Below are 22411 nucleotides of genomic sequence, written 5' to 3'. Positions count from 1 at the left end.
CCTCTGTGTAAAAGTGAAAAATGTAATTTGTATTTTTCTCGGGAAACTCCTCACATTGTTTATCTTGTGTTGCTCAGAACTCTTTTTCTCCTTTTGAGTTTCTGATGAACAGAATAGAGACTCCACCCGCTGCACTAAGTCACGGCATATTAAAACGGCCCTATTAGTGATAAAAAAGGATGACTTAAAAGAATTACCAAAGTGGGCTTCCCTGGTGGCGCATTGGTTGAGAGTCCGCCTGCCGATGCAGGGCACACGGGTTCGTGCCCCGGTCTGGGAGGATCCCACATGCCGCGGAGTGGCTGGGCCTGTGAGCCATGGCCGCTGAGGCTGCGCGTCCGGAGCCTGTGCTCTGCAACGGGAGAGGCCACAGCAGTGAGAGGCCCACGTACCACAAAAAAAAAAAATAATAATAATAATAATAATAATAAAATTACCAAAACATTGCAGACCTTTAATTTAAAATCAAATTGTGTGTGTGTGTGTCTCTAAATAAATACATACATAGGTATATAGATGTATCCTCTCTGTCCAATGCTGACAGCATTAGAACAGTCATGAGCAGCAGCAGCAGCCCAGGGACCTCAGTAAATCTCCAGTAGGGACCTGAAAGGCAACAGTGAAGTAGCTGAATCAGAGGACTTTACAGGACTGAGCAGGAAGTGCAGAGAAAGAGGCTGTGGGTATTCATTAGGTAGTAGATGACCTCTGGGTGTGAACCCACAGCAGCTCCTGCTGGTGTAGCCCAGCTACACGGCCCCTGTTAGATGACTCACCCTGTTCTGAATACCCCTGCTGGGCCCATCTCCCAGCCTCCTTACATGAGTATAATCCTAATGTCTTGCAATCTGACTGTTTGGTCCAGTTCATGCACAATAAATTAGTCCCAGCTTTGACTTGAGAAGGTTTCAGATTAAAGAGCGAAGTTCAAGTGCCAGGAGCAAACTAAGATGCCTTAGAGTAACAGTCTAGGCATTTCACTTATGCTAGTTATTTTTGTCAGAGATTTGGACATAGTAGACCCTCAAGAAATACTCGTTGAGATGATGGCTGTGAAATTCTCTCCTTGTAGGGAATCCCTCTGATATAGGGGTAGATAGCAAAGAAGTGAGGTCTGCTCACCAATTCAGTCAGTGACCTATAGTCTTTCATTAGGTAAGCCACCTTGATGATAACTCATGAAGATCAAAAGTTTCTAAACCTAAACATGAATGTTACATAAATTAACTCTGTTTGATCCTTGGCTCTGAGGCCTTTTAACTTTGTTTTGACAGGTGGTGTGTGTTGGGTCAATGACAGAACTGGAAGAACTGTCAGGAGCAAAGATCTCAGATCTCCACAGAGAGAGGTCAGTTTCTGAATGTTTGATTCACTTCAGTTCAGTATCGGGCTAGGTAGCCTGTTTAGACATGGTCTCTGTATTAGATCACAGAGCTACATGTAGAAATCAGACACTAGTTTGCTGAATTACTTCGTTGTTGATGATTCATGTCATATTGAGGAAAGGTGGCCTCTTGTCCTTGAGTTAGATGTCAGGAGACTTTGGTATATAACCTTCCAGATGGAGCCCTGATGGTGCTCTCTGAAAGCCTGTGATAACTGCCTATATTTCTGTTTGCAGATGCATATGAAAGAGCTGTGAGGGCATTGTGTTTCCTCTTGGCAATTAAACTGTAATTTCTGTTTTGCTTAAAATTAATAGAAGTGGCTACTTCTTTGTTTACTAGCATTGACCATCTGACCATTCCTTCACGCTGTGGGAAGGGATTGTTGCATCGCATCTCTGAAGTGTTTGACTGTTGGTTCGAGAGTGGCAGCATGCCCTATGCTCAAATTCATTATCCATTTGAAAACAAGAGGGAGTTTGAGGATGCATTTCCTGCAGATTTCATTGCTGAAGGCATTGACCAAACCAGAGGATGGTATGTTTCTTGTTCTTTAAAGCGTATTTATTTATTTATTTATTTATTTTTGGCTGCGTTGGGTCTTTGTTGCTGCACGTGGTCTTTCTCTAGTTGTGGCGAGCGGGGACTATTTGTTGTGGTGCGCGGGCTTCTCACTGAGAGGGCTTCTCTTGTTGCGGAGCATGGGCTCTGGGCATGCGGGCTTCAGTAGTTGTGACGCACGGGCTTAGTTGCTCCACGGCATGTGAGATCTTCCTGGGGCCAGGGATCGAACCTGTGTCCCCCGCATTGGCAGACAGATTCTTAACCACTGTGCCACCAGGGAAGTCCCTCTTTAAAGTGTTTTACTGATTTGATTTAACAGGTATTTTACTGAGCATTTAGCATTTATCAGCTGGGTGCTGGGGAGATTGTGTCAAACAAGACAGGCTTGGGCTTCCCTGGTGGCACAGTGGTTGAGAGTCCGCCTGCTGATGCAGGGGACACGGGTTTGTGCCCCGGTCCGGGAAGATCCTACATGCCACGGAGCGGGTAGGCCCGTGAGCCATGGCCGCTGAGCCTGCGCGTCCAGAGCCTGTGCTCTGCGACGGGAGAGGCCACAACAGTGAGAGGCCCGCGTACCACAAAAAAAAAAAACAAAACAGGCTCTGCTCCTGCCCTCTGCCCCTCACCACTAAACATACCATAAAAGTGTCTTTTGAGCAGGAATCTCACACTCTATTAGGGCTGTAGTTTTAGAGTTTGAATTGTTTCTTTCACATTTTGGAATACAGAGATTTTGGTGTATGGAAAGGTTAAGTGATACAAAACAATGTGTCCTTAGTTTGTTTACTTCAAATCATTTACACAAGTGTTTAGTGGGTATTTACATAGAATTTACTGGAGTGGGTGCTACAAATTGGAGGGTTAGTTGAAAATGTACTAAGATGTTAAGGTTGGCCTCATAACATTCTAAAAAATCCAGGTTTAAAATTTTTTTAAAAAAACATGGTGGGGAGGACTTTGGCATTGGTTTTATCTGATGCCTTATCTAAAGCAGTACCCTCATCCTCTTAATTAGAAAAAGATGAATTACCTTCTCTTCATGCATGAGCTTGGCTGACCCAGGTTCTAATTATACTTTCATTAGTAATGTTTCTGCAGGAGTGTTAAAAGAATGTTGGTATCATTTTCTCTTTACAGCTTGTAGTCATCACAAACTGATGGAATTCCAGACTTAATGTTCTTAATGTTTTCAGCTTCCAATCCATTTTTCTGTAGAAACAGCTACCATATACAAACTCCTGTTCTTAGGGAGGGCCAGATGACTCACCAATAAGTTGTTTCTCTGAGGAGTTGCCATGTCTGGCAACTGTTAAAAGCCCTCACGTGAGTCCCCATGTGCACATTGCCTCCCTTGCCTTCTGTCAGGTATGGGCTGCCTCTCATAAGAACCAGGGTCCTCCTGACCTGATTTCCGTCCTCATTAGTTGTGTCTGGTGATGTTCTTGGGATGCAAAATCAGGTTGGAGATGACACAAGTGCATTACTTACTGGGACAGCTTACATGAATGTGATAGAGTTCTTTTAGCGAACAATCTAGGTAGCATATAAACATGCATGATATCTGATAGAATAAAAACATTTTCTATGTTCATATAGACTAGCTTTTAACTTTTGGATGAGAGTGCTTTTTTCATCTTTTGTCATCAGACTGTCCCATATGACCTTGTGCTAAAGGCAACACATCTCTGGATTTCCAGCCTGGCATTTCTGGGAGGTCCTGAGAGGCCACCCAGTGCTGCCCTGCTCTGCCTTGTGGCTGTCCAACTAGCTCTCCAAGGAAGGTGATAGTACTGTCCCCAGCAGGGGGTCAGTACCTCATTCCAGGGCTTTATTTGCTTTAAATAAAGTTCATTTTATTTTTTCTAGTGAGAAGCTCTAATATGACTGGTCTGCAGTGGGTGCTGTGCCTAATTTTTCAGCACTCCCCAGATGATTCTGATGTATCCAGGATCAAGAACCATTGCTTTGTGATTATCAAGAAGTGTAACTTACCTAAAATAGAAATTCAGTCCAATAAGTAAACACAGTTTTTTTTTCCTATGCTTGAATTCCTTTTCTTATTTTATCGAACTCTGTTTGTGGGTTTTTTTCCAGGTTTTACACCCTGTTGGTGCTGGCCACAGCTCTCTTTGGACGGCCGCCATTCAAAAATGTGATTGTGAATGGGCTCGTCCTGGCAAGGCAGGTGCACTCCCTTGTGTAATAATGAGTTGCAGTTCCTGATCTCCTTTATTCTTTCAGCATGTTCTGGTTGGGTCTAACCATTCTTTGTGAAAAAGGGATTCAGGAATGCCCCAGCTCTGTTCCTGTTCCCTTCCTTCCTTCTTCCTTTATACTTCTTCCTGCTCTCCCTTTTCATCCAACTCCTGTCTTGTGCTCTTCTCAATCTGTAATATTCTGTCTCTACATATTCCTCTGTCTTAGGGGAAGGACGGCATTAAGAGCTAAGCCTAATGGAGGAGGACAGAGGGGAGGACATGTGTCCCATGATACTACTAGTGATAAAATAACATTTGTCATTTAGAATTTTATAAAGTACTTTTGCTTATAGCTCTTATTAAATCTGTACACTGGTCCTTTAATATAGATTTTTGTTGTCCTGTTTTTAATATATGAGGAAGCTATTGGTTCTAGAGGCTTATTATAGAGGATTCTTATTTTTTCCTTCTACCGCCTCTAGTCATTAAAAGTAAAAACAAATAAAAAGAAGAAAATGAAATTTTTATACCTAGATACCTTGCTTCATGTGCTGTTCAAGGCGGGGGATGACACCTGGCACTGTACCAGGCTCTGTTTTGAGCATTTACACATCTTCACTCATTTATCCCCAGAACTATTTGAAATGGGTCCTTTCATTGTCCATTTTGACATTTGAGGAATTTGAAGTGCAGAAAAATTAAGGTCATACTTACAGCAAAAGAGTGTGAAATTCTAGTTCTATATCCAGGCAGTCTGGCTCTATAATCTGTACTTTTTTTTTTTAATTGAAAATCTTACTGAATTATAGTGGTAAAAATTAATAGAGACCCCCCGTGTGCTTTGCCTGGTTCCCCCAATGGTCACGTTTTTGAAACTGTAGCACATTGTCACAATCAGGATGTTGATTGAATCCACCAGTCTTACTCAGATTTCCCCAGTTTTACTCATTTGCTATTGCATGCAATGTTATCTCTTATATGGGTTCCTGTATCCACCAGCACAGTCAAGATACTTGGCCTGTTTCAACATCACAGGATGCCTCTGTTACCCTTTTATAACCATACCCACCCCACCCCTTTGCACTCCTCCCACCTCAGCCTTCAGTCCTAATCCCCATCCCCTGGCAACTACTCATCTATCTATTCCCCATCTCTGTAATTTTGTCATTTCAAGTATGTTATATAAATGGATTCATATCATATATAACCTTTTGTGATTGGCTTTTTTTGCTTACTGTAATTCCCTGGAGATACCTCAGGTGGTTTTATGGATCCACAGTTCTTTCTCATTACTGAGCAGTGTTCCATGGTGACCCACAGTTTGACTTTTCACCTGCTGAAAGACATTGAGGTTGTTTCCAGTGTTTTCTGACTATGAATAAAGCTGTGAACTTTCTAAGGTTTTGTGTGAATATAAGTTTTCGTTTCTCTGGGATAAATGCCAAGGCTGTGTTTTTTCACTGTTACACTCTGGCATCTTCCTGCTGCCATTTATCCCGAAACTTCTTCATTGACTCGCTGCAGTATTCAAAAAGAAGCTTAAACAACCTATTGTTGTGCCTTAGTAGTAGCTTGTGTCCCATTTGCACTTATGTATTCCAACTTGTAGATAATCTGTAACCATATATAAACTGTGATGTTGACTTATTTATTTGATGTTTCCCTTCTATTTTTCAAGTGATGGCCAAAAAATGAGCAAACGCAAAAAGAATTATCCAGATCCACTTTCAGTCATTCATAAATATGGTGCTGATGCCCTCAGGTACAAACCAGTGCTCTGCCTTGTGTGTATTTGTCATTTCTTATTAAGCATCTTACATTCTGTTAATCATGTTTTCAGTGATATTAATCATTCTATTAATTTGGTTTATAAATAGCTTTTTTAAAAAAATGCACATCTGTTACATGGAGAATTACATTGGTATGGTGTTGACTTTAAACCCCCAAGGTGGTTTTCTAAATAGTAAAGATGTTTCTATATCTATAGGTCTTTTGGAAGAGGAGGCTGTGTGTTGGATTTTATTAAGCAGCACACGTACTCCCAGGCTAGTTGCTGGTGCCTTTCCCTCATTCCTTCTGTAGGTTCCCTGTCTTATTGATATTAGAATTCTCTTATATCATTTATTTCAATTTTACACTTACTCCTCAAATAGCCGTATGAGGTACGATTTATACTAGAGCAAACAAAAATACTGAAAAGTTTTTAGAGAAATGTGAGATACTGCTTGAAATAGTCATAGTCATAAACGTTGAGTGCTCAGGTTAAAAGGCACCAAAGAGATCTTATTCAGCATCTTCCTGTTATGAACACAGAGACCCACACCCAGGGGCAGTGGGCAAGCACGTTCACGGTTGCCATGTTGCCCAGGAGCAGTTAGTGGGGTGTCCTGCAACCCCCAGTTATCTGTTAGACTCACCTTGGCATAGCTGACAACTTGGGCCTCTTAATTCTTTGTTTGAAGGAAACATCCTGTAGGATGTTTAACAACATCCCTGGTCTCTGCTCCCTGAGTCCCTCTGTGCTGGCAGAGCACATGTGGCTGTTCCTTGTGAATCCCTGATGCCTGCACATATGTCCTGGAAGGAGGGCCTGGCTTCTTCCTCTTAGTGTTGCCATACTGCTTGAGGCCTGTGCTGGGACCAGCACAGGGCATGCTTCTAGGTTAGTTCAGTGCCATATTTTGGTGTGGCACTTTTGGTCTCCCCTTTATAATTTGCTAGGTCTCTTACACAAAATAAGAATTTTGTCGGTTTTAAATTGACTGTTAGAAGCGTATTTATAATTCCCCGCTTTTGTAGAAAAAGGGCTGATTTGGGTATTGCCCTGTCAACATAGTAATATTTGGTTTACTGTCTGCGTCCCTTTTCCATGTAATTTTTCTCCTCTTCCAGATTATACCTGATTAACTCCCCTGTGGTGAGAGCAGAAAACCTCCGCTTTAAGGAGGAGGGTGTTCGAGATGTCCTGAAGGATGTGCTGCTACCTTGGTACAATGCCTATCGCTTCTTCATCCAGAACGTCCTGAGGCTACAGAAGGTGTGGGTTGCAGTGCTGTGGGGTAGGGTCTGCCCCACGGAGCTGGGTTGAGCTGGGTTGAGCTGGGTTTGCGAAAGATGGTCAGGGGTCAGCTGTGAAGCAGAGCTCCATGGGAGACAGGAGCTAACAGGCCCGGTGGGTGGGGGCTCAGAGACACTGGGGAGGCCATAGATGAAAGTGTGACAGGTGTCTGGGGTCCATGCTGGGCCAAGAGCACAGGACCGGAACTTCACCATTTGGATAGATGCTCACCTCTGCAAGACACAGAAGCCTCACCTGTTGAAGAAGAGTTGCATTGGATATTCATTTAGCCAGCCAAATTGGTACTGGGGACTTAGTGATGGGGGAGCCAGTAAAGAGTCAGCTACTATCAGAGTGAGTGCCTAGTAAAGGCTGTTGCAGATGGGTGGTCAGGGAAGGCCACTTGATGAGTGCATTTGGGCTGAAACTCTGAAAGTGAGAGAAGTTCTCATTGGGTTGCTGGGATGAAAAATAGTGGTTCTGATATATAAGAAAGTGCCTCAGAGCAGTTACCTGCTGGCCTGGGAGGCATCCTCTGAGAAGCCCCTTCCCTTGCCCCTACTAACTGCTCTCAGGCCAGCAGGCTTCATTGCACATGTGCCTGTCCATGCTTCCTAGACTCCATTTGGGGGTCAGGGCTCAGGTACCACTCATCTTTTTATCTCCAACACCTTAAAAGTAGAATTCCTTAGTAAACTACTTCTGACTAAACATGTGATATTATTCCTTCCTGAGAAACTGGTTGGAGAGCTGAGCTTTGAGCATTGCATTCCAGCAGGCTGGTCACTTCTTGCTGCCTCTGGCTCATCTCATTCTGTAATGAACTCTCCCAAGAAGAACAAGGTCTTTGGGAACAACATCCCTAGTGTTCCTATCTTTTGGATCCCACCACCTCTCAGGCCAGCAGTGCTAAAGTGGGTCTACTTTGCAGGCCTCTGCTGGTGTGGGATTCAGGAACACAGGCTGGTTCAAACCACTCACAGTTGGGGCTCATCTGGGCATGGCAGAAAGATGCAGGCTCCAGCATCAGAGCAAGAGTCAGCATGGTCACTGCCTTGCCATCCTGATGGTGATGCCGTTGAGTAGGGACAGGTAAAGTAGGCCTTCAGGATCGAGGAGGATTTGCAAAGGAAAAAGCAGGGGTGGAATAGAGCATTCTGGGTAAAATAATTTAAGCAAAGACATTAATTCCTAGTACTCATTTTCAACTTACAGACAGTTGTCCAGTCCTAGCCAGTTTTGCTGTCCTTCCTTCCTCAGATTCAATGTAACTCAACCGCCTACTTAACAACAAGATGTTGGAATATTTCTTAATTCATAATTACTCTTTGGTGCATAGGAATCATTTTTTCCTAAATTATCTTTAGTTCACTCAAAAATGTAATTCATTAATTGAGGACTTAATGTTCCAAGTTCAGAGTTTACTTGGAAAATATTGCTAAGAATCGGAAATTTAGATTGCCAACAGGGTCTGGGTTTTTGTGGTGTTTTTTTGATCTGTTTGGATACTTCTTTCAGTTTAAATAATTTTAAAAATTCATTTCTCTGCAGTAGTTTCCCCCAGGCATGCAGAATGTTTCAATAATTGTCACTTCCTAGGAGGAAGAAATGGAATTCCTTTACAACGAGAACATGGTTAAAGAAAGTACCAACATCACAGACCGGTGGGTCCTGTCCTTTATGCAGTCGCTCGTTGGGTTCTTTGAGACTGAAATGGCAGGTGTGTCTCTCTTGGGCCTTCTCTCAGGAATAAGGAGTCTTCTCTTTGTAATTGTCCTTTTGATATTTAACTGTTTTTCTTTATAAACATAGAGGAAATTTTTTTTTGAAGTATAGTTGATTTACAATGTTGCGTTAGTTTTTGGTGTACAGCACAGTGATTCAGAAATATAAATGTGCATATATATATATTTTTCATATTCTTTTCCACTGTAGGTTATTATATGATACTGAATATAGTTCCCTGTGCTATACAGTAGGACCTTGTTGTTTATTTTATTTATAGTAGTTTGCATCTGTTAATCCCAAACTCCTAATTTATCCTTCCCCCACCCCCTTTCCCCTGTGGTAACCATAAGTTTGTTTTTTTTTATGTCTGTGAGTCTGTTTCTGTTTTGTAAATAAGTGCATTTGTATCATATTTTAGATTCCACATATAAGTGATATCATATGGTATTTGTCTTTCTCTTTCTGACTTCACTTAGTATGATAATCTCTAGGTCCATCCATGTTGCTGCGAATGGCATTATTTTTTATGGCTGAGTGGTATTCCATTGTATATGTATACGTGTGTGTGTGTGTGTGTATAAGTACCATATTTTCTTTATCTGTTCATCTGTCAGTGGCCATTTAGATTGCTTCCATGTCTTAGCTATTGTAAATAGTGCTGCAGTGAACATTGGGGTGCATGTATCTTTTCAAGTTCTCTCCAGGTATATGCCCAGGAGTGGGGTTGCTGGATCATGTGGCAACTCTAGTCTTAGTTTTTTAAGGAACCTCCATACTGTTTTCCATAGTGGCTGCACCAATTTACATTCCCACCAACAGTGTAGGGGAGGGTTCCCTTTTCTCTACATCCTATCCAACATTTTTTATTTGTAGACTTTTTAATGATGGCCATTCTGAAAGGTGTGAGTGATACCTCATTGTAATTTTGATTTTCATTTCTCTAATAATTAGCGATGTTGAGCATCTTTTCATGTGCCTCTTGGCCATCTGTATGTCTTCTTTGGAAAACTGTCTGTTTAGGTTTTCTGCCCATTTTTTGATTGGGTTGTTTTTTTTGGTATTGAGTTGTATGACCTATTTACATATTTTGGAAATTAAGCCCTATCAGCCGCATTGTTTGCGAATATTTTCTCCTAGTCCATAGGTTGTCATTTCATTTTGTTTATAGTTTCCTTTACTGTGCAAAAGCTTATGTTTGATTAAGTCCCATTTATTTATTTTTGCTTTTATTTCTATTGCCTTGGGAGACTGACCTAAGAAAACATTGGTATGATTTATGTCAGAGAATGTTTTGCCTATGTTCTCTCTAGGAGTTTTACGGTGTCATGTCTTATAAGTCTTCAAGCCATTTTGAGTTTATTTTTGTGTATGGTGTGAAGGAGTGTTCTAATTTCATTGATTTACATGTGGCTATCCAGCTTTTCCAACACTACTTGCTGAAGAGATTGTCTTTTCTCCATTGTATATTCTTCCCTCCTTTGTGGAAGATTAATTGACTGTAGGTGTGTGGGTTTATTTCTGGGCTCTCTAAACATAGAGGAAATTTTATAGAAATTTTGAGAGATACAGAACAATAGATAAATAAATATTTCTCTTTACCTCTCAAATATAATTTTAAGGCTTGTTAGTTGTAGAAATGTTTTGTTCCAAGGCCTTAGAGATTGTCTTGGGGGGATGTCTAGTGACCTCACCCCTCCACAGATACCACACAGGCCCATGGGATCACAGGCTTCAGTAGTGGATGCCCATGAGTTCAAAACCCAACTGCACCACTTGTTCCCTGGGGGAGACGTTACCTAATCTATGAGCCTCAATTTCTTTCTCCGAAAAATGGACTGGTAAGAGTTAATATGAGGCTCAGATGGAGATTACGTACATACAGTAGCTAGCAGATAATAGGTACTTAATAAGTAGTAGTTGTTATTAATATGTTTTTAATTTATTTTTAGGTCTACTTTATTAAATAAGTAGTCCCTGTTCAGCCTGCAAAAATTAGGAAATACAGAAAAACAATAATGAAGTTGACATTTCCCCACAATTCTCTTACCTAACAACAACAAATTTGGTTTTAGACAGGTTGGAAAAGTAGGTTATGTTGGTTTCCTAGAAGTTGGAGATGGAACAACCGTAAGTCAAGGCGAGAAATTCCAGAAACTGTTAACCTGGATACCTGAGATGGGTCTGATAAAGTCTGTGGGCAGGGGAGAAAAGATGGCATCCCTGTGTGCACCCTTGTGACATAAACCAGCCTCCCCCAGCGTCCTGTGGTTGCCGGGTGCTGTTGTTCAGGTACTGCACTCCAGTGCATTCGAGGGGCTGGAGCAATCTGGTTCTACAGGGTTCTTCCATTCCTCAGTTGGTACATAGCTCTTTGTGGAATAGTTGGTGCCTCTGTACTTGGCACAATAGGATGGTTAGTCCAGGAAATTTTGAATGTTTTATCAGTCATCCTGAAGGACTACACCCACTTTATTAAACATATGTAATAAGGGTCATATGACTGTCAAACTATTGGACAGATTGACATAAGTGAAGATGGAAATGAGTGTGCAAAGCAGACATCAGCACTTGGGTTCTCACCACACTCCCTGGGATACCTACTCATAGCTGTGTCCAGTTTTCCCTCCTGAGTGATATAAATGAATGGGATTGTTGCCTGGGGGCCCTTGCCATCTTTAGACAGCAACGGCTGTGACCTGAGAATGTATATCCTGGCTGGGACCTGGTCTGCCTGGGAACTAGAGGTTTGGCAGCAGTTGTACACACAGCCGAGTGGTAAGGGCCAGGTGCAGGAGGCTAGGTGGTGCACGTTGAACCGATGAGAGGGGCTCCAGACCCAGATTGCCCAGTGCAGTTCCCACTCCACCAACCTGTCAGCTTTATGCCCTTGCCTCCCTCATCAAAATAGAATTCTGAGAACTAAATAGGTAGCATCGTTGAAGAGTCTGCAGTTGGTATTAGTGATTTCAGTGGTAGCTGCTGCTCCCTTTTATTATATATGGGCTTAGTTTACCTTATAAGAGTTGCAACTCTTGAACACTCTAGCTTCCTAGAAGGTGAAAAGTGTAGTGAACCCTAGAAATAACTTAGATGGGCCTCTGTCTTTACAGAACAAGCCTCTGATCACAAAAATTGCCTCTCTAGAAATGTATGACCAGCGAGTGCCTCTGGCCTGGGGTCCAGGTGTTGGTCTAGCAGCACCTCAGTGCTAGTCTTTTTGAACTGCAACAGAGAGCAACTCTGCCCTTGGCAACTTAACCACTGTGTTAGCTTAGACTAGGAACCTCATTAACAGTCACTGAACTCTTAATATAAATTGTGGTGTGTTTTTATGACTTTTGGTCTTACTCTCCTTGTTTTTGGCGTTTGTTTTTGTGCAACAGAGAGTATCAGTTAAAGGGGAGGTGAATGGCAAAAATCCTGAAGATAAGTCTGGGCCTCAAACAAAGTTGGCTAGATGCCCTTAACTTCCTGCTTGCCCTCTGAGTTCCTCAGGGGAGCCTTCAAATTTTTCTGATTCTTCAAGGTTCTTCTCTCCTTCCAATACCTCCTTTAGCTTTCTTTCCTTGACTATTTTAACCTTTAGAAACCCTGTTCTATTTTATGCACAGCCCCTGCCTGAGTTTCTCAGCAGCAGCACTGCTGACAGTTCGAGCTGGGTCATTCTCTGTGGTGGAGGCTGGCCTGTGCATTGTAGGTTGTTGAGCAGCATCCCTGGAGTCCACCCACCAGATGCCAAGAGTGCCCACCTCCCCAGTTTGACAACCAGCATGTCTCTCTAGACATTGTCAGTGTCTCCTGCAGAGCAAAATTGCTCTGGTTGAGAAGCCCTTATCTATGCTCTGCCTCTTAGCATCTAATTAAAGCTTTTTGCTTTTTATGTGTCTGTCTTAGTTGAGGTCAAGGTAGCACAGTGGAAGAAGTCAGGCTTTTGTGGTACTACCACCTGATACAGTTCCAGATAAATGGTGCCTCACGGAGTCATCTGGCGGGCAGCCTCGGCCCCTCAGCCACATATACGGGGTTTCCTGTTTTCTCACTGACACTGGGAGTTTGCATGTAGCTCACAGGGTGGTTTGTGCATGCCCCTAGACACCTTGACAGCTATATAGTACGTCCTCAGTTTTGATTGTTTCACTTTGGTACTTCTGCCTCCTTAACAGGTGTGACAGCCCTTGGATAGCAGGGGCTGCTTGCTCTTTCTTATATCCAGCCCTGTCCTAAGCACCCAAGATGCTTATGTGTTCTCACTGCCTGATTGGTTGTTACTTTTAGCTTACAGACTCTATACTGTGGTTCCTCGCCTGGTCAAGTTTGTGGATGTTCTGACTAATTGGTATGTCAGGATGAACCGTAGAAGATTAAAGGTAAGTGCAGGCTGCTGTTGGGAAGAGCAGAAAGTGTAGGAAGTATGAGAGTTGAGGAAAAATGAGAACAGCCAAAAGGAAAAAGAGCATTTTCAAATGCTCTGACTTTTTTAAGCTATCTTTTTCCTTTTAATTGCATATTAACTGTATTGCCATTTGTTGGTTGGGGAACTCATAAGTTTAGAAGACATCTTGCATATTTTCAAAGCATAATTATGGACATTCATATTAGAGGGAAAGTCTCAGGCCAAACAGGACTGTACTGAGCAGACCTCTTAAAATCTGAAATAAATTCATGCAGATATTTTGCAGATGTTTTTAGGTAGAGCTGTGATATTGAGAGGGACACCTCCTCACTTCTACCTCTAAAGGGACAGTTACTTGTTGACAAGACTCGTCCTTAAGCCTATTGGGGATATAGGGTGAGTGAAGCATGGATGCTGTCCCAGGACTTAAGCTGTACATAAGCAACAATGGTAGAAAACAAGGAGTGAGGGATGCCCAGACCACTGTCCATCAGTACTGCCTTCAAATGTGTTAATGATAAAATCCCGTAACAAAACAATAATCTTGTTTTTGTTAAATTATATTACACACACGTACATGTATGTGTGTATATGTACGTATATCTAGAAGGACATACACTAAAATGTTTAAAGTAGTTATCTCTGGGTAACTTAATTATGGTTGAGTTTTCCCCTTCTTACTCTTTTTTTTCTTACAATGAACTATTGGTTTTAACAGTTTAATGTGTGTTTTTTATTCACTAGGGTGAAAGTGGGATAGAGGATTGTGTTATGGCTCTGGAGACCTTGTTTAGTGTTCTGCTTTCTCTGTGCAGACTTATGGTAAGATGCCAGCCCTGTGGGCTGCTTGTGGTGCCCGGTTGCTGCACTGTCCTCCGTCTGTATCTATTCTGTATTTGTTCCACTAAAAATAGAAATAGAAGTGTTAAAATAACCTAAATTTCTAGTTTCTTTTCAGAAATCTCGTTAGCTTATGTATGTCAAATAACAGCTAAAAAACATTAGCTTTAAAAGCTGGATTCTTTCTTTTCACCCTTGGCAGTACATTTCAGGTCAAGGTCCTTGCATCTAGACTCAAGAGCGGCATACCTCATCTTAATGTAGATTCCTGTAATTGTCTGTGAGTAGTGGAGAAGTTCTTGAACTAATAGCTAACCAAACAAAAATATATTGCAAACAGTATTTTACTTGAGACATGTTCCTATCAATTGAAATAAATGACATACAAGTAAAAATTCCAGCTTTAATTTCCTGTATCTTATTTCTGCTATTCCAGTTTAATGTTATAAGGCTTCTATTTATTTCCTAAACATACATGGAATGAAAACCTGCTTTGTACCAGGTCCCCTGCCTGGTGTCTCATGTCTGACCTCATTCCCCTTCATCCTGTGAAGCAGGTGGTGTTTCCCCAGTTTACAGAGGTTTAGGGACATTCATTCCTCTGCATGTTGACTTGACTGGCATGTGGTCAGGGACTCCTGTTTTTATTATAGACATCCTCAAGAATGTTTTAGGCACTTCTGGCTGTTAGTCCTGCTGCTGTGTTTCATGAGTGTCTAGCTCGCCAAGTTCAAAATGACGTCATTTCTCTTTCATAGGGCATGTTTTGTAACCTCATGTTCATTTCTGTGCATATTCCCATATCATTTCTCTAAAATGTTTATGTAGTTGCTTCTCACCCTGAGATCAGTTAATGATGGCTACGTATGAATGACCCGATGTCTTCTGTCCTTACACAGGCCCCCTATACCCCTTTTCTTACTGAATTGATGTACCAGAATCTGAAGACACTGATTGACCCTGTTTCTGTCCGGGACAAGGACACATTCAGTATCCACTACCTCATGCTGCCCCATGTTCGGTAAGAATCAAATATACATAAGCCTCTCCTGGGCCAGGGGAAGGAGAGTTGCCAGAGATGCACTCAAGTGGGGCCCCCAGCTCCCTGCTCCAGCCCCTTCATGCCCTGCCTCCCCCCTGAGCTGCTCCTCAGGCTACAGAATGGATAGGAGGGATGCTTAGTGTGGAATCCCCAGTAGAGCTATGGCAGGTAGGGGTGGGTAGGCCTGTTGGGATCGCTTTGGGGAGCTGCTAGGCACTAAGCAGCAGGCTCAAGCTTGCTGCCTGCTTCTCAGTGTGTGCCCCAAAGGCAGGCATGTGCTGTCCTTCCCAAGAGCCTCCCCGGAAAGCCTAGCTACACCATCACATCTCTAGCCTGACCCTGTTCCTCACTTAAGCATGCCTATTCTTTGGAATTTTCTCCTTTTGAATCTAATCTCTTTCAAATCCCTACCTCTACCAACCAGAGAGGAATTGATTGACAAGAAAACCGAGAGTGCAGTATCTAGAATGCAGTCTGTGATTGAACTCGGGCGAGTGATTCGAGACCGCAAAACTATTCCAATAAAGGTTTGAGATTTTATATCTGTTTTGCATTGCACATACCTAGATAATTATGTTTTGGAGTATTTTCTTAATATAAAGAGCTGCCAGCAATGGCATAAATTTCTTTTCTGCAATAAGGGTGTGAATGACTTAATATTAGTTATGCCTGCTTAGTCTGGAGCTTGAGATTCAGATAAAACATTTAACATTCATTTTTCTGCAGTTTAGAGGACTGGATGCTTATGAACTTTCCCTTCCATTTTCTTTCTAGTATCCTTTAAAAGAAATTGTAGTTATTCATCAGGATCCAGAAGCTCTTAATGAAATTAAGTCATTGGAGAAGTATATCATTGAGGTAAGACAGTTGATTTGTTTGATTTGGTCCAAACAAACTTCTTGCCTTGGGAAGATTATTTTGGTTAGTACTCTTTAGTCAACTACACTTTGAGTGTATCATCTGTCCTTTTCCTTTTTATATCAGTATATACATAAATTTAACCATCCATGGAATTTTACACTTTGCTTTTAGATTCATCATGACTTTTTACAATGTAATTGTAATTCTTTAACAGTGATTTTCAATGTCCATGAACCTTTGTTGGATCATTTATCCTTTCATCCACTTCTCTTCCCCAAAGTACTTTTTGATAACTAACACCAAAAAAATCTTTGTTCCTTCAAATTATACAGGTATCAAGTAAACACACACTGGTTGTAAATAAGCACTAGCATCGAGTACAAAGCAAGTCTCCTCTTATCCTGGCCACTCCCTGGTGTCTCATCACCCACTTGTTCACTAGGTTATCTCCTGCTGGGTTGTTCCTAGCATTTTACATACGTGTACACACATTTGTACATATATGTACATACATGCACACATCATTGGTTTTATTTGTGAATAGAGGATCATATATGTAGTTTTTAACTTTTTTTTTCACTTTATAGTATTTCTTAAACAGCATCCCATGTTAAAACATAGAGATCTAATTTATTCTTTTTGTTCACTTCCTGACTGCATCATAATTTATTTAATTACTCTTATATTGTTGGAAATTTAGGTTTCTGATTACAGACAAAAGGGGTGTGTGTGTGTGTGTGTGTGTGTGTGTGTGTGTGTGTGTGTGTGTACATGTGCAAATATGTCACAGTATGGATGTTGGATAGGTTCCTAGAAGTGGAGTTTTGGGGTCAGAAGTTTAAACTGTCATGTCAGTTATCCTCCCAAAAAGCTTTTACCCTGTAATGTTTTAAAAAGAAATATATTTCAAATTTCATTTTTATTCCTTTCACAGGTAGTATTTAAATCTTTATGATAGAAAATAATTAATTTCTATATTTGGTTTTGAATTGCTTGAGAATTCCAGACAAATATTAGAAACCAAGGAGTTTATAACTGTTTAGAAACTTAGAGTTTATAACTAAAAAGCTATAAATTCTATAATCAATGCTTAAGATATGGATAAAAATAGAATTATTTAAATAGAATATCTTAATCACTCTGAGAGCAAATAATATAATAATGTATAATAGCAAAACCAGAAATTTCTCTATAATTTGCTTCAGTTGACAGTTCCATGATATCTCATTTTCATATTTCCTACTGTGCAGTCACCATTTCCTGCTACGTTAGTAATCCTTAACTAACTAGTATGATGGAGACATGAAATGTTAAGATTTTTTCCCAAAATATTTATTTATTTGGCTGCATCAGGTCTTAGTTGCGGCACACGGGATCTTCAGTGTGGCATGCAGGATCTTTTGTTGCAGTGTGTGGGCTCTTCGTTGTGGCATGCAGGCTTCTCTCTAGTTGTGGCACGCAGGCTTCTCTCTAGTTGTGGCACGCAGGCTTAGTTGCCCCGCAGCATGTGGGATCTTAGTTCCCCAACCAGGGATTGAACCCACATCCCCTGCATTGGAAGGCAGATTCTTAACCACTGGACCACCAGTGAAGTCCCGAAATGTTTTGATTAACTGATTCTTCTAGTTAATTGATAGTTATTTGTGGTGCTTTGAAATTTCTTGAGCATAGGTCACCCTTAAACATGAAGTCCATATTTCTAAGGCTACAGTCCTTGTTAGTTGCGTTACGCTCAACTTGATTGATCTGGACAGATTTTTTTCATACCATACAATTATTTATTAGTATTATTTATAGAGCTATGCAGCCATCACCACAGTTTCGTAGCATTTTCATCATCCCAAAAAGAAACCCAGTATCCGTTAGCATTCATGCACCATTTTCCCCTCAATATCCCACCATCCTCTGGCAAACACAAATCTATTTTCTGCCTCTGGATGTGCTCGCTCTGGACATTTTCTATAAATGGAATCATACAATATGTGGTCTTGTGTGTCTGGCTTCTGTGACTTAGCACTAAGGGTCATCATGTTATAGCATGTATGCGTGCTCCATTCCTTTATATTGCTAAATAATAGTCCATTATATGGATATACCACATTTTGTTTATTCATTCACAATTGATCAACATTTGGGTTATTTCCACTTTTTGGTTGTTGTGAATAATGTTGCTATGAATGTGTGCAAGTTTTTGTGGACATGTTTTCATTTCTTTTTTATTTCATCTTGTCTACCAAATATAGGAATTGAATGTTAAAAAAGTTACATTATCTACAGATAAAAACAAGTATGGCATTCGCCTAAGGGCAGAACCAGATCACATGGTCCTGGGGAAGCGTCTGAAGGGAGCCTTCAAGATGGTGATGACATCCATCAAGCAGCTGAGCAGTGAGGAGCTAGAGCAGTTCCAGGAGAGTGGTGGGTATCTGTTTTATTGGGGGCACCGTTTGTGTCCTCAACCTGATGGGTGTCTCATACTTAGGCTCCTCTTTGATTTCTACTGTCACAGCCTTTTCTTAAATAAGAACTTTTTTTTTCTGTTCATAAAAATATTTATTATGAATAATTCTCATAATTTAGAAAAAAGTAAAAAAAAGTAAAGAGAATAAAAATGACCCATAACTGATCACCCATCCATTTAATGTAGATTGAGTGCCTACTGTCTGGTATTTGTTATGTTAGGTGCTGGGGTGCTATTAAAATTCTGATTTATGTAATTACAGCTTTAGAAAATGGAAATCACATAATTTTAAATTTCACATTTTTCACTCATATATTTTTACATTTTATGTTATTTTGTTTTTATTTATATTTTTAGTCTGTATTTTCATTTTATAAACATTTTTATGTGTTATTAGTCTTTAAAATGCTGTTTCAGTAAGTGCTGAAAATATTTTCCTTCCTGTGAATACCGGATAGTGTCTTTTTTTTTTTTTTGCGGTACGCGGGCCTCTCACTGCTGTGGCCTCTCCCGTTGTGGAGCACAGGCTCCGGACGCACAGGCTCAGCGGCCATGGCTCCCGGGCCTAGCTGCTCCACGGCATGTGGGATCTTCCCAGACCGGGGCATGAACCCGCGTCCCCTGCATTGGCAGGCGGACTCTCAACCACTGCACCACCAGGGAAGCTCTGGATAGTGTCTTTAACCAGTCTCTTATTGTTGTTGCTTTAGGTTGTTTCCATTCTTTTAATAGTACAACTAATATTTCAGTGAATATTTTCACATATAAGTGTTTTGTGGAATTGATTCCTTTTGGCTAGATTTCTAGATAGAAATTACTGAGTCAGAGGGGTGGACCTTAAGTTACCATTGAACTCTATAAATGCTAATGTAGGCCTAGAAAAATCTACCCTAGTGAGAGAGCAGAACCCCCTGAGATTCACCAGCCAGTGGTATAGAGTGTTACTGTTATCAGATGTTGCTTGTAGAGAAAAAGATGGTGACTTTTTAGAGGTGCCAGAATGAAAACTAGAAGATATTCAAAAGAAAAAAGTTATGTTTAATTTTAATTCAAAATTTAAATTTAAAATTTAAAATACTTAAGTATTTTTAGAGAAAGGGATTTAGCATTGACGTTTGGGGCTTGTTGTGAAGGAGGACTGGGGTCAGAACTTATTATAGTTTCTCTAAGATATCTAGAATACATATGTTGGTCTCAGTTGAGCAAGACTGGAGTCATTCATTCAGCAAATATTTTTTAAGGCCCTTCTGTTTGGTTGGCACTGGGAACATAGAATAAAATAAGGTAGACATTGTCCTTACCCTCATGGTGCTGGCAGACACTAAAGATTTATGGACATAATCATCGTTTTGATAAGTGCACTGAAGGAAATCTTTAGGGAGCTTTTCCAGGTGCCCAGGAGTTCCCAGCTCTGCCATGATTAGAATCATATGTGGTCTAATTATGGCCACTTGACATCCTGTAGCAATCCTAGGGCATGAGTTCTTTGATTGTTAGGGTTCCCTCTGAAGTTGAAAATCATAAGCATGGAAGTGTCATGAGGAAAGATTTAAAGATTCAGAAATCAGATGGGTAGTTATGGAAATTGGGGGAAATGTCCCTAAGATTCCCCAAATTTTTAGGTAAAATTTATAAAACATAAGAGGCTAGCAACTAAAAGTTGAGTCAGTACTAATTTAACTTGATTTGTTAAATTAACAAAATTAAAGGATCAGCCTTCAAGTCACAAATCTTAAGTTGTTTTACCAGTTAGCCAAAATATTAAAAATTCCTCAAATAAACCTTATTTGAAATGGAAAGCCTACAGTTTCTAAGCTATAGTTTCTGAATGGACTGTTCTGCATTGATGGAAAGCAAAGTAGTTTTCAGAATGCAGTGACATAAAGTGAAAATGACAGCCAGTTGCTCAAAGACCAAGAAGATCATTTGTGAGTTACCATAGTAGGCTTTCCTTATGATGGGAACTGCCATCCTTAGCTGTTTATACTTTCTGCCTTCCATGAATAGGCATGATGCTCAGAACTTCACACTGTCTACCTTTTTTCACCCTCACTGCACTCTGATAGGCAGATAATAGAACACCAGGGTCCTACAATCAATGAGTGGTGGGCCTAAGTCCAGTTTGACTCTACAGACTGTGCTTTCTTCATTATAGCGTGCTTTCTCCATCATAAACATGCTTGCTCATGTTTATGGTGGAGATTCGTTGCCTTCTGGCACATGTCTTTGGACCTGGGAGCTTATATACAACAGTAGATATCAATGGTGATTTAAGTGTCCTCAAGATAGCATGGTGCAGTCTAAAGAAAGTTTGTCTCATCCTTGACCTCAACCATGACATGAGTCCAGAGGACATATCTCTTGAAGACTGTGTAGCTTGATTATATGAAGGTTTTATTAAAGAGTGGCAAAATATATTGGTAGCAGGGCAGCTTGAGGAGTGGGGTACTGATTGAATAACAGTGGCAGTGGTTTCCCCAATAGGGACCATTGTTGTGGAAGGCCATGAACTGCATGAAGAAGATATCCGCCTCATGTACACCTTTGATCAGGCAACAGGTGGAACGACACAGTTTGAAGCACACTCAGATGCTCAGGTATTTTTCTGTTCCCTAGAATATTTCTTTACCAAAAGATAAGAACATAAGAGGAGAAAACATTTACCTATGCCTCTCCTGACAGTATTGGCAGCTTGTCTCAGGGTAAAATAAACCAGTTATTTATTTTAGATTGGCCTTATTAAACTCCTCTATTATAACTTCTTGACATATGCATTTCTTTAATGAATACATAAATTGATACTTGTGACTTTATGCATGCAGTTGTCCTAAGTGTTGGGTCATACAAAAATGAGTAAGATGTAATCCCACCCTTCAAGGAATGAGTCTGTCATGGAGATAGAAAAGTAAGTCAATTCTTATTACTGTACTTGATAAGTAGAAATAAGTGCTCCTATTTGAAGTCTGGGGTAGCAGTGGGGGTGGTTAGAGAGCTCCCCTTGAAGAGGATGTACAAGCAGTTTTGCATTCTGGGGTCTGTCTTTTTTTGTTGTAATGGATCACAGCATCTCTCTTCACTCTTGACCAGACTTCTCCAGGCAGATAGGTTGTAAGGTCTCCATTGTGAGAGTGAGGGACCTGCTGGAGTCCCTCTGTGCTTAATATGCCAGATACAGGGGAAGATGCCTCGTATGAGGCAAGCCAACCTCCTCCAGCCTTTACACAGGGTTGGTTTGTTTGTTTGGTTGGTTTTTTTGGCATGCCATGTGGCTTACGGGATCTTAATTCCCCGACCAGGGATTGAACCCAGATCCCCAGGAGTGAAAGCACCGAGTCCTAACCACTGGACCACCAGGGAATTCCCATACACAGAGTCTTAAATATGATGTAGACAGAACTCCATGTGGGCAGACAGTGGTAAGGAGCCAAAGGTGAGGAAACTAGGAAAGAAGGAATTGGGGCCAGGGAAAGAGATTTGTAAACAGTGAGAGGGTGCAGTCCTTTCTGATTACAGCCAAATGAGAGAGTCCTGAAGTCGTCTATACTTAAGGAAGTGTTGTCTGTGATGCTTCTGAGTTTCTTGACATGATTTGTGTATTGTGGGCCATGGTTGCCCTGCCATGACACATTATCCATTTCCAGTTTGCCTCCTGTGCCTTCATGAAGTGGAGCAAGTTTGTTAACTTCTCTCATTGAGTGTCCTCAAAAACGTAAATGGGGATGATGCCTAACTTATATGTATGTTCCCCTCTATAATAGAAGTGACAGTTATTATTATCACATCATCATTGACAGCCTTTATGACCAATGAGATAAAAAAGTAGTTAAAGTTGACAAGGTGGCAATTTAAACCATATTAAAAAAAAAAGTATGGTGGCCCAT

At 40.9% G+C, this 22411-nt stretch overlaps 1 protein-coding gene across 12 annotated transcripts in view; it reads left to right on the top strand.

The window, feature by feature from the left end:
* Positions 1–22411, top strand: part of IARS1 (isoleucyl-tRNA synthetase 1) — a 74694-nt gene that overhangs the window by 31206 nt on the left and 21077 nt on the right. For 8 of the 12 annotated variants that reach the window (XM_065879106.1, XM_065879102.1, XM_065879095.1 and 5 more), the window contains exons 14-26: positions 1275–1348; positions 1728–1922; positions 4044–4130; positions 5826–5909; positions 7040–7184; positions 8805–8925; positions 13209–13300; positions 14071–14148; positions 15066–15187; positions 15633–15735; positions 15983–16066; positions 18313–18487; positions 21015–21127. In XM_065879106.1, coding sequence (XP_065735178.1) covers positions 1275–1348; positions 1728–1922; positions 4044–4130; positions 5826–5909; positions 7040–7184; positions 8805–8925; positions 13209–13300; positions 14071–14148; positions 15066–15187; positions 15633–15735; positions 15983–16066; positions 18313–18487; positions 21015–21127 — 1473 coding nt within the window. The remainder of the gene's footprint in view (positions 1–1274; positions 1349–1727; positions 1923–4043; positions 4131–5825; positions 5910–7039; positions 7185–8804; positions 8926–13208; positions 13301–14070; positions 14149–15065; positions 15188–15632; positions 15736–15982; positions 16067–18312; positions 18488–21014; positions 21128–22411) is intronic. The other 4 variants (XM_065879101.1, XM_065879097.1, XM_065879099.1 and 1 more) reach the window with 3 other exon arrangements.

This window comes from Phocoena phocoena, chromosome 6 (assembly GCF_963924675.1).
Source record: "Phocoena phocoena chromosome 6, mPhoPho1.1, whole genome shotgun sequence".
Taxonomy (NCBI): domain Eukaryota; kingdom Metazoa; phylum Chordata; class Mammalia; order Artiodactyla; family Phocoenidae; genus Phocoena; species Phocoena phocoena.
The sequence above is the reverse complement of the archived record's forward strand: the minus strand, read 5'-3'. Positions and strand labels throughout refer to the sequence as shown.